The sequence below is a fragment of the Melanostigma gelatinosum genome (genome assembly GCF_949748355.1).
Source record: "Melanostigma gelatinosum genome assembly, chromosome: 2".
Lineage (NCBI taxonomy): Eukaryota > Metazoa > Chordata > Actinopteri > Perciformes > Zoarcidae > Melanostigma > Melanostigma gelatinosum.
Window position 1 is genome coordinate 7,929,148 of NC_136635.1, and position 13,075 is coordinate 7,942,222.

Below are 13,075 nucleotides of genomic sequence, written 5' to 3' on the forward strand. Positions count from 1 at the left end.
TTTACAAAAAATATATTTTTTTATTTCTTCATCATTTTAATTGTGTTTTTATGAAGAAAAAACACGATAAATTACTATACCAAAGTAAAAGGAAAACATTAACAGTTCTTCATTGGTTGACACTGACTTCAGAGCGGTTGAAATGATTTTTTGGATGGTGGCAAAAATAATACTTAGTCTGGAGCCTTGTAGACCAGCTGCAATAACCAAACAACAAAAGGATCTGTATCTGCCAATAAGGTTCATCAATGAGTTTTATGATCCGTTGCACCACTGCATAATGTGCACCTGTTTAACAACACATGCAAAAATGTTTCCCAAAAAATGAATTTCTTTGTATTTCTATGTCAAAATCGAATTATCTTTTGCTTACGTAAGCCAACCAATAATATCAGGACATCCATCCATCAATCAATCTATCAGCAACTTTTAGTAACACAGGAGGTTTGTGTGAAGCCACAGTCCTCTGTAGCTCCGTATGGCGCTTCATTCTAAGCCCGCCCACTTTATAGCGGTCCAATCAAATGCAAAGGATTAACTGTTCACCGCTCAAATATTCTGTTTCATGGGGAATTTGTCACACTACAGAAGCTGAAGATGCTCTAACGTTTGAATTATTATGACTTTAAGGGAGAGGTATAATGACATGTTTGACAGTGATGTACTGATGTTGTAAATGTTGCAAACACCTTCGGCATCTCTTTCTATAGGAAGTACTTTGGGGAGAAGGTCGGACTATATTTTGCCTGGTTAGGAGTCTACACACAGATGCTGATCCCTGCAGCCATCGTTGGAGTCATCGTATTCCTCTACGGATGTGCCACTGTCGATGATAACATACCGAGGTACACACACACACACAATCATTTTCTCGAAAAACGTCTGTTCTGCCTCTTCCTACTGAAACTCCCCTTCATTTGTGGCTTGTACTTTTGCAGCTGCATCATTATTGGTTAGCTATCAAACTAGCCAGCTAGTTAAAAACAACTGGTGGTAAAAGGTTAAAATACTGACCTGCAAATCTTTACCACTTCCCCTGGTCACTGCCCCTGATCTGTGCCAGCAAGAAAACAGATGCTTGTATGTGATCAGCAGACAGTCAAAACTAAGTTCATATTGATTTGCCTCACTACTACCTGCTGCCAAAAACTGTGTGACTTTGAAACAGCAGTGTTTCCATAGCCTGTATGAAGTGGATGTAGTGTCATTGTGAGGTCACCCATTGGTTTGTGGATTGCTGTTTAGAAGACTCGAGTTCGGCGATTTTTCCGTCGCCATCTCTGGTAGCGGCAGTGACCTGTCAATCACAGTAAGCATGCTCTGAAGCAAACCCTGCTTTACGGTCTATTACTTACTTAATGCCATCATTTACTAAATGAACATCACGTTGTATTGAAAAAGACTTGAGACTCAACGATTGAGACCATAAACTCATGTTTACAATGTTTACTGAGGGAATAAATCAAGAGAGAAGTAGAGTCTTTTTCTCATAGACTTCTATACAATCTGACTTCTTTTTGCAACTGAAGGAGTCGCCCCCTGCTGGTCAGTAGAGAGAATGCACGTTTTAAGACACTTCCGCATCAGCTTCACTCGGCAGAAGTGGAGGTTGCCGCCTAGTTTCACTTCATTCCAGCACAAATTGAATTGTTATAAGAGTTTAATGTGAAACAGGTGAAGTCTTGTTGACTGTGAATTCATTCATAATGATTCTTAAAACCAGTTGATTCATCTGGGAAAGGTGTATGTTAAAACACCGTGGCGGTTTTTCAACAGCAGAAACAAATGGCCTGTTAAGATGGAGATCTCTTGCATTGATGGTAAGCACCAGGCTAAGACCACACCCTGACTCCACCCATTCACGCTGAAGCTTTAGGTTTATTGTGACACCAGCTCATTACAGGCTTAACATGCACAGAGCACATTAGAGTTTGGCAATAGGATGATATTCATCTGCAATAATACCTTCATAATCACCCATAACTCTAAACTGTAACTAACTCAATACACCTCACACAATATATACGACACATAGTTGACTCACGGACAAGAACACACACTCACGCAGCACATTAAACAATGCAGGGGACTAATTTCATGCCACCCGGCTCTGATAAAAATAAAGCGAATTTATACTGAGGCAGCTCTAATATATCTGGGGGTGATGGACCATAATGGGCAGTGCTGCAAATCAATGAGCAGGACTAGATTTACAGTATATAGGATTCCAACATGATGCCAAGTCATACATAATTCAGGTTTTTCATTTTCTGCATGAACAGAAATCTGCCTTATTTCGACCAAAAGCAGTTTATCAATTGCTGTTCCTCAAAATCGACTATATAATGGTTTGTATTGTTGTATCACATTGTAATGTGATAGATTATTTTATCCAGATCAGCATAATCAGTGTGATGCTAACTCTAAAGCTTTCACATCCTCCCTGAAGCACTGGACCATTTCAGGTTGATCTAGATATTGGGAAATACTATCATGTGGAAAACTTCATATTACCATTATCATATGGCCCAGAAAAACAGACACGCTGTAAACTAAATATATTAAGAACAGTGTTTATTAAAGCGGGGGACACTGCACCCTGGGGTGGACGGGCCAAGGGTGCCGTAATATTTTTCATATTATTGTTCATTGGATATGTTTCACTGCATTAAAACAATTGGTGACGTTTACATGAACTATGGTTTATGTTACGGTTTAAAAATATATTAAAACAGAAGGGAAAAAAACTAAAAATAGTTTGTTTATCCATGTAAATCTTAAAAAGTAATATCATAATATTATATAACTCATAAAAGGCGGCTGGGGCCTTCCTGTGGGGAGGTGTTCTCCCTATACGAGCCTGGGTTTCCTCCCACAGTCTAAAGACATGCAGGTCAGGTTAACTGGCCCGTAAGTGTGACTGTGTCTGTCTCTGTGTCTCCGCCCTGTCTGTGATTGGCTGGTGACCTGCCCCGTGGGCATCACAGCATTCAGATGCCTGGCCTGTGTGCTCATGCAAACAGCTTCCCACTCAACACGCGCTTCCCCAGGTCCTCCAGCAATACACCTGCTGTGACATCGTTGCGTCACACACCCAACTCACAGCTCCTCACTGTCAGAAACACAGCTGAAATACAGTCCAGGGGAAACAACACCAGGGGAAGACGTTACCGTTATCGTAGGCAAGATAGACAATCTGGGCATTAAAAGGGATAGAAAGATTTCTTATGGTGTTTAGATATAAGAAAAACTGTACACCACTTACTATTTACCTGTTATTTAAGACGATTATTATTGTAGGTTTCTTTCGATTTTTTTAGTCCGAAAGAAGACAGGTTATGAAAGCAAATTACCCCAAAATGTAACAATGTTTTTTGCCAGGGATGTCTCTCCTAAATATTGAATGTGTTATATGTCTAATTTGCACCAAATTCAACTATGAATTAGATGGGATTAATGTTGAGATATGCAAAGCAAATACACACATACATACAGAAGGACAGACAGACAGATTCCTTGCTTTATGGTTCAATAAGCATCTGTGTACATAGTGTGTTGGTCGTTGGGTGGCTCGGTGTGCCATTTTGGCAACCACTGCTTTAGATGGACAACATGTAGCAGCACTTCAATTGTAACATGTTTATTATGTTTTATTCATTTTTGCCATCTAATCTAAATCTTAACCCTTGTTCTGATCTCCCTCCACCATCTTTTTTTTTCTGTCCTCCATCCCTTTCAATAATTCATCTGCCAGTATGGAGATCTGTGATCCCAGGAACAACATCACCATGTGTCCGCTGTGCGACCGCGCCTGTAGCTACTGGAAGCTGCGGTCGGCGTGTGGCACGGCGCGAGCCAGCCACCTGTTTGACAACCCGGCCACTGTCTTCTTCTCCATCTTCATGGCCCTCTGGGGTGAGATAAGAAAAGACACGCACATCCAGCATGCCATAGGATGGGATCAATGAAATAGGGTATCTAACAGAATTAAAACATATAGATCAGCACACCAAGTAGCTCCCTTTAGGAGGATTTGTATTGCTGTGTAACGTTCCCAGCACCAGGCTCTTCCTCAGACCTTTGGGGCGAAGACACATTTTGCATCCAGTCCAATGAAGCCCATACAATCCATTCAGTGCTGCTTTTGGCAGACAGACGTGAATACTGAACCTTAGGCACACATGGAATGTACAATAGGAACCCGCAAAGGTAACTCTTGAGTAAACACGGAGCCGCTCCTCCTCTTGATGTCTTGCCAAGCCACGCTGCCATCTGTTAAGCAGTAGCAAGGCTGCAGACCAGGGGAGGGGTTGTGTTTTTGGATGAAGCCGGTGTCTGACGAGTCCCAGTATGCCGGGCCATCTGGGCTCGCGTACTGCAGACCCAATGATGGAATATACCGTCAGACTTGATGCACTTGTTGGAAATCACTGTGGTAGCAAAGTAGCAACACGTGGGTGCATGTGTACACAATGAAAGTACTTCATCATGCTGCAGACTGTTGCCTTATTGTCAACTCATCCCATGAAAAGTCCCAAACCAACAGTGAGCGTATCCACTAACAGAGGGCGTGAATCAAAGCATTTAAGCCTTTTTTTATGAAAAGAAAAAAGAAAAATGAGATTTCCATCTTCATTAGGACACAACATACTTGGAGCTTGGAGCTCTAGAGACTAGAGTAGGGAAGTATTGAGAGATTGAATCATGCACTACTGTGGGATTTGTTGTGAGTGGTGTTAATTGCACTGCCAATGTCATTGTAAACGCTACAATTAAAGGCTTATAGTGATTTTAGGTGCAATAGCTGCAATTAGTCACACCGGGTAAGTCTGCTGACACATCTTCAAGTGGCCATGTAGCACATCTGCACAGATGGCATGAAGATACATATATATATTCATTTATTGTATATTTGCCACTTTAATCGAAGAGAACATTCATGATTATTTCTTCTCATAAATATGCAACTTTATTCTTGGAAATTCTGAGTTGTTTTTTCTCAGAATCTTACCCATTCCCCGGCTCCTTAATACTTGTTTGTTTTTTACCAGCAATGGCCCTAATTGGCCGTTGTGTAGTTTGAATGTACTAATGGGTAAATGTAAGCGGGTAACTGTGAAGCTCTTTGATGAGTCGGAAGGTGAAAAGGCGCCCCGTGAATGCACGTCCATTCACCATATGTGAACATGAGTGCAGAAAGACTCACAATATGAAAGATTGCACGTTCACACTCACATATTCCTTGTCATGGTGTGTAGACAGTGTAGCCGTGCAACGCGCCTGTGTTCAGTTCGCTGTGTCTGCTTGGTTGTGCAGCCGTTCTCTTCATGGAGCACTGGAAGAGACGACAGATGCGACTCAACTATGTCTGGGACCTGACGAACTTCGGAGAGGAGGAGGAGGTGAGGCATTCACACGTTGAAAGATACACATGCATGAGTGTCCGAGCTATAGAAGAAGAGAAAACTGGAGCGGGGATTAGAGAATTGGGATGAACACTTCTCCGAATCTCATTTCGCAGTTTTGCAAACTGAAATTGTCTACTGTTGGAGAAGCATATTTTCAACTCCCACCTCACGATGAGACGTTTATTACCTCATGAAAGAATACAGACGCTTTTCACTGCACTTAACTTAAAAGTCACAAAGTAATGAGGATGACATAGAGGTTAGGATGGGAATGCACCTCGTCTGCGCTCCGTAGTGAGTCAGCCCTCAGCAAACACGGTCCCACACAAACATCACGGCCTCAGGGCATCTTTTAAAATCACCATGAAACGGAACAGTGTACCACCATTTGTCTGTTTTGCTCTAACGGTGAAGTGTTTTAATCTTCAGAGACAACGGCCCGCTGACTGACTTCTTTGTTTTGTGTGTTTTTTGTGTGTGTGGTGTGTTTCACAGGAGGAGCATAAGGTTTGGATCCGACGTGCTTTATACTTGCTTTAACTCAGCTTCTCTCCTTTTTTTTTGCCTGACTGTTTTAGATCCGTTCTGCAGCCGCTAACGCTAACATTTTTCTCCCTCAAGCTGCCTCAGGTCTTTTCACTTGACGCCCTTTTCATCTTCCCTGCTCCCGTCTTATGTTTAGCTTTTTTCCTTTCTGTAGATTTTCTCTTTGCCTCTGAGGTTCGCCCTAACGCTGGCCATCCCTTTGGCCTCTTGTTAGTGTGGCCTCTCAACACAATGCTGCTGCTGTTGTTTGTGATGGCAGCGGAGTTGACCAGACAGTTTTGTTGACTCATAGCTCTTGTCCTTGCTCCTCTTATAATTCCCTGAGGCAAACGTTCCCTCCATACCCATAAGGAGGGCAGCACGAACAGTCCCAAAGTCAAGTAATATACCTTTAAATAGAAGAAGTGGGTGCAACATATGGGCTGAGCACCCTTTTTAAAACATTATAAAAGGAACACAACAATTCATTTTTACATGCACAGTTTTTAATATAATTGATATCGCCGGTATAATTATTTCAGCTCTTCGAGACTGAGGTTTTATATTAATATTGTTGAGTAATGGTGCAATGAAAGTAGCGTCTATCAAAGGGGACCCGTTGTCCAATTTTGTCCTCGCCCACAAGAAACTGACAAAGGCCCATGCAATCTCAGCTCACTTTTTATTGGGCCCACGTGGACATGTTGGCTGGGAAGACAGCGATATGTCAAACTCATACATTTCTAAAATACCTAAATATAGGTTTCCGTAACAGCACCAAAAGAGATCAAAGATACAGGGTCTCTGGTTCTAATTTGCACCTTATATAAAAGTTGAATCAGTGAAACAAGTACAGCCCTTTGAAGTGTAAAAACTGAACTAAAATGTGTTTTTATACTAACAGATATATTTTTGAAAGGTTCTTGTAACATAGAGAATCATCCACCTTATTCTTTACGGCACAACAACTTTACAGTCTTGGTTCTGTCGCCCAACTCTCATCTACATCAAGCGTTTAGCCGCCAAATTGTTCTCAGGTGTTGGTGGAGACCAAAACAGAGCCAGAAGGGCAGTGAAATATTGGACTTAGATTCTACAGGTGGCCAACCATGACTCCAAGTAATTCCTAGAGTCTGTATCTGCTGATTGCCAAGACGTTCACCACTACAAATCATAGACTGTATAATAAGTGGATGTAGTTGCCATTGAGTCAACCATGGGTTTGTGGGCTATGGTTTTCAAGCTATTTTTTAAGCCGTCGCCATCTTGGTTTTCTGGAGTCAGATATGACAATATTTGGACGAGAGGATGGAGCTGGCAAAGAGTGAGGGCCAGGGCCAGGTGCCGTTAGCGTCGTGAATGCTAAGTTACCAGATAGAGCTAGCTAGCATGGTTAGCAAGCTGCATCCGTAATTCACGTTAACTATGATATTAATAGGGATGCTAATTACTGATGGTGAAAAACAGGCTTCAGACAAAATGTTGTTAATGGCAAAAAAGGAACTGCCAACTCCTTTGAGTGAACAACGACGTAGTTCTGACCTATTTGACCTGAAATGGACCATAAATTACGAAACGAAAATCATGCTGTATTGAAGATCTGAAACAAGAGATTTACACCATAAACTCATGTCAACAATGTTTACTGAGGTAATAAATCAAGACAGAAGTAGAGTCATTTTCTCATAGACTTCTATACAATCAGACTTCTTTTTGCAACCGGAGGAGTCGCCCCCTGATGGCCAGTAGAGAGAATGCAGGTTTAAGGCAGTTCCACATTGGCTTCACTTTTCAGACCCGGAGACTTTGTGTCAACTTAAGGTGATAATGTGTCCGTGTTGTGTTTACAGCTTGTTACAGTGACGCAAAGCAGCCAGAACAAAATAGCTGATGCAGCAGGACAGAAAAAGCATTATTGCTTCAGAAAATGAAATAACACAAGAGCAATTGTTATTTTGGATATTCCACATCTTGAAGAAGTTTGTTTTTTGTCTATAGGCAGCTTCTCTCTGCATTTGGGTCATTTTGTGTCTGTCTTCACTTTTTCTGTCTTTCTGCACATTAGCTTGACACGTGGATCTATGGGCCAAAAGTGACCGTCTAACCTCTCAGCTTTGTTTTTATGATACAGTTTCCTCTTCATTCCTCTTGGCTTACTGCAGACTGGGTGGACGCATTTTTTTCTCTTTTCTTGAACAGAACGCTGTACTCTAACTCAAACACACCATTTGGCAAAAAATTCACGCATACAGGCTGCTCAGTTAAATTTTATCCCTCCATTCTGAAATACCACAATGATCATTCTCTAACAGTTTGTTGTCTTCATAACATATCAGGTATAGCGTAATCAGTAATCAGTAACTGTAACATCCAAACTGATATTTTTTCTCTTTCCAGGACCACAACCGAGCGGAGTACGAGTTCCAGGTCATGCAAAAGACAATGAGACAGGAGCATTCCACCCCGAAGGTAAAACCGATGAAAGCGTTACTGCACAGTCAGATGAGTTGTCATATTTTAGAGATCAGCAATAAGGGCTTTGGATTGCCCTGCCTGAAGGAATTTCGGCTTCTTTATAACAGTCTTTCCTTGTTTTATGTGTGCAAGATTTTCCGAAAATATGTTGTAAAAAGAATATTTTCTTTCTTGATCCCAAATCTCCTGTTACTTAGTGAACTCTGAGTCATCGTTGATTACTTAAAATTCTGTGAGAATTTTCTGCCAGAATCACGTGAGACATGGCTGTGATAAAAGAGCTATGTGAGCAAAACCGCTGTGTCACTTAATCAGCTTCATGTCATGTGTTTACATCCTTTAAAAGCTCACACTGGTGGTTTTGCACATGTAGAATTTTACCTTAACTGCTTTTGACACCTGACATTAACACTGCTGCATAGTTTTCTAGAGCATGCCGATAGTTTTATACTTTCAGTTTCATATTAGGCAGCCGTTGGTTCAAATCATAGACTGTATAAAGTGGACGTAGTCATCGTGACGTCATCCATTGGTTTGTGGACCGCCGCTATGAAGCCTTGAGTTCGCCGATTTTGCCGTCGCCATCTTGGCTGCGGCCGTCGCCATCTTGTTTTTTTTTGCAACCGATGAACAGAAGCCACCATTGTTCGAATGCGGAGGAGGGACTTAGTGATGCCAGATATGACTCTGGTAGCGGCAGTGACCTGTCAATCACAGTAAGCCCGCCCTAAAGCATACTCCGCGTAATGGTCTGTTTGACTCTAAATGGACCATAATTTGATAAATGAACATCATGCTGTATTGAAGAAGACTTGAAACTAGAGATTGAGACCATAAACTCATGTTTACAATGTTTACTGAGGTAATAAATCAAGAGAGAAGTAGAGTCATTTTCTCATAGACTTCTATACAACCAGACTTCTTTTTGCAATCACAAGAGTCGCCCCCTGCTGGTCAGTAGAGACAATGCAAGTTTTAAGACACTCATCGTATCGGCTTCACTCGGCAGAACCGGAGGTTGCCGCATGGTTTCACTTCAGTTCAGTGCAGTTTGGTATTGAACTTGCAGAGAAAACAGGTGATATTTCTTGGGTTCAACCAAGCAACTTCCTCTTCCTGAAACACTGAAACATGCACCGACACATTTAACATGGGCATGTCTGTTTGGATTTGACTTTTGTCTTGTACCAAGGTCACATCTTATTTCTCTTCAAATACACGCACACACACGCACACACACGCACACACACACACACTTCCTGAGCTTTCTGACCCAGTTCTATAGGCTTGGATGTGACATGATGGCTCGGAGTGGAATTAGCTGTGCTCCACTGCTGCCACATAGTGTCTGTGTGTGTGTTTCTGGTGTGCGTGTATGTGTGTGTGTGTGTGTGTGTGTGTGCGTGTGTCTGTGTGTGTGTGCTGCGTGCCCTCAGCATTAAGAGCTGCTACTGACAGAGAGACATCACACAAAGGTCCAAAATGAAATGCGGTTAATGTTTCAGACATTCTTCTTGTGTTCTTCATGTCACTCACAAAACTGTGTTTGTGTGTGTGTGTGTGTGTGTGTGTGTGTGTGTGTGTGTGTGTGTGTGTGTGTGTGTGTGTGTGCGTGTGTGTGTGTGTGCGTGCGTGTGTTCAGGACGAGAAGGTGAAGCTGACCTGTACCGACAGAATGCCAGCTTACCTGACTACCGTGGTGATGATGTGCTTAATGGTGAGTCTCAGCGGCCTCCCTGCAGTGTTACGTCCCCTATTCTTTGTATTTATAACTAATGTATGACATTGGAAGCAAAGATATACACTTTTTTGCGCTCAACTCAACAGCAGGGCTCTAGTTCTAATGTTTTATGCTGTCAAAGGAGAAACTTCCACCTAGCTTTAGGATTTTGGGCTTTCAAAAGAGGTGAAAATGATGTAAACACACTATGGAAGAGAATACCCATGGATACACATCATGCTAGCTGACAGCGAACCTTTAGCTGAGTATTTCATGTGTTTTTTTAAATTCTGTGACGAAACTAAAACGGCTGCAACTTTCGGCTGCTGTCTGGTCAGTGTGCTCCGTGCAAGCTGGTGTCTACTCGGCTCTCTGTAGCATCACTTAACAGATGCGTGTTGCTGCAGTTCAACTAGGCCAACAGAGTGGTGGTGAAATGAGTTTAGCTCTTTGTGTCACATTCATGTCAGGAGAATCCTTCAGTTCAACTTTTATGCATATCCATATTTTCATCTCAGCAGTGTAGCAAGTGTGTAAAAATGTTGAGTTATTTCAATGTGGCCAATACATTTAATCAAGATGTCATATCTTGCATGTGTAGCCACAATTTGAACATTAATCAGGCTGACTCCCCATCACAAACATGCTAGATAAAATGCTATTTGCAGCTTTTTATTGAATTTGTCACAGGAAAATCGTTGGACACAAGGTGCAATACACAAGGATTCTTACACATATGAACTGTATTTAACACAAAATATACATATTATCATTGTTTTGTAAAAAAAATAAAAAAGGCAAAATTAAGATAAAAATTACCTTAAATTACCTTGAATTACATTAAATTACCTTGAATTACATTAAATTACATTAAATTATTGTGTGAATTTCTCCAAGGAATGGGCATTTTGATACTTAGTATTACTAAGACACTTAGACCTGCTTCAAAAAACACATTTTTTAAACTTGTGTAATAGTATCCTAATTTATAATATATGTTAACCAGATCCATACACATGTTTCTAACACCTGACCCCAAATTTGAAACCCAATCCTGACTTGAACCGATGTTATATTTCGGTTATCCCTCTGAAGTTTCATGTTCAAGCGTTTTCTAACCAAAACTGAATCTGAACCAAGCCCAAAAAAATATCAACAAAAATGGTCCAAAACTGACCCAACCCCGGGTTTTGTCGGGACTCGTTGGGTTCGGGTTTGGTAGCAGGAAGCTATTGTGTAGCAGAAGGTGCTGCTCTGCACACAGACGGGTTACAGTGAATGCAGATTGTGAATGTCAGAACAGCAGCCCTTATTGCATGCAACGCCTGCAAACACGTTGGCGTGTTTCAACGTGGTCTTTGTACATAACAATTACAACACATTTCTTTTAGACACTTTGCGCTCACCATTGGTGAGATTCAAATAAATGCAACAGAAATGACATTGTCAAAATAGGACGTTCATCCAATAGGCTTTTCAATGACTTATTCCATACCTTGATTGTTTTGGGAAATCCTCAGCAGATTGTCACGTTAGGTGATCTCCTCCTCCTCCTCCTTGCTTTTTAGATCGCTGTGACGTTTACCATAGTCTTCGGGGTCATCCTCTACCGGATTAGCATCAAGGCAGCGCTACACATGAGCGCCTACCCTGCAGCGGGGTACAACGTCAGAGCTACCGTCAAGACCACCGCCGCCATCATCAACCTCATTGTCATCATCATCATGGATGAAGTCTACGCCGCCGTCGCCCGCTGGCTCAACACAATGGGTGAGGCACATTTTCACATTTAACCCCTAAAAGGCACGAATGATCCTCAAACCGAGCATTCGTTTCTGATTACACATAGACTGAGATATTCTTACAACAAGCAAAAGTGTTTGTGGGAATTGTTTTTTTTTAATTAAAAAAATGTTTTGCTTATTGTCGCGTTACTGGGATATTTGAGCTTCACTGTGCAGATTGATGTATATGCAGAGTTTTTACATTCATTTGCCGAAGGGGGAACGTTTCTCTGAGCTCACCTTAAGTCTCAGTCCAACTCGTGGATGTACGAGCAGGATTTTGAGACATTTTGTTAGTTTGGACACCAATCACAGTTCAGTATGAAACCTAGATGAGTGTTTGTGAAACAAACACTGAGAACGGACTTTTTGTACCTGTTGTTATTCCCAACTTTTTAAATATTGACTCATGGACAGTGGCCCCCGATGCACAGAGGCACCCTTTAGCATCTGGGATGCACAGGGGCTTTTTCCACAAACTCCAATGTAAAATCACAAGTCAGTATTAGACAGTCAGACCAACTAATACCATAATGAAGGGAATTACAAGCAGACATCTTGAAAAGTAAACACCATCAATGACGCGGTTTATTGAGAGTTTTAACAGTGTCTTATATTATAAGACTTATAACAATACATAATGCCACTGGATGTATTCATGTGTATATGAGATGTTTAAGCCACATGTTGTCTCTTTTTCAGAGTTTCCAAAGACGGACAAGAGCTATGAAGAGCGCCTCATCTTCAAAACCTTTATCCTGAAGTTTTGCAATGCATTCACACCCATCGTCTATTTGGCCTTTTTCAGGGGCAGGTAAAGCCATTACTTCTCAATGCTCGTGTTTTGTGCATTTTTGTGTTCAATCATTGAATCAAAAATACTCGTGTATGCTAGCAGCTTTCCTTATCTCATGTGTGTGGTTGTGTTTGGTTCACAGGCTTGTTGGGCGGCCCGGGAACTACCTGTATGTCGTTGGATCGTACAGAATGGAAGAGGTAATTAACACTGAACACAGTGTGACTTAAAGGTCACGGCTATTCCCTGGTTTTATATGTCAACAAAGCCCATGAAATGACTAAGAATAACTAGAATGAACTTCATTATTTTAAACAGACGTTACTCAAATGGGAGGGAATAGTGTATTCAATGAGGACTACTTTCA

General features: G+C 41.5%; 1 protein-coding gene across 1 annotated transcript in view; it reads left to right on the plus strand.

Annotated features, from left to right (window-relative positions):
• ano1a (anoctamin 1, calcium activated chloride channel a) overlaps window positions 1-13,075 on the plus strand; it is a 67,796-nt gene that overhangs the window by 40,216 nt on the left and 14,505 nt on the right. The window contains exons 10-18 of the mRNA XM_079284515.1: window positions 711-845; window positions 3,755-3,915; window positions 5,317-5,402; window positions 5,904-5,915; window positions 8,331-8,402; window positions 10,051-10,125; window positions 11,697-11,898; window positions 12,615-12,726; window positions 12,851-12,908. Coding sequence (XP_079140641.1) covers window positions 711-845; window positions 3,755-3,915; window positions 5,317-5,402; window positions 5,904-5,915; window positions 8,331-8,402; window positions 10,051-10,125; window positions 11,697-11,898; window positions 12,615-12,726; window positions 12,851-12,908 — 913 coding nt within the window. The remainder of the gene's footprint in view (window positions 1-710; window positions 846-3,754; window positions 3,916-5,316; window positions 5,403-5,903; window positions 5,916-8,330; window positions 8,403-10,050; window positions 10,126-11,696; window positions 11,899-12,614; window positions 12,727-12,850; window positions 12,909-13,075) is intronic.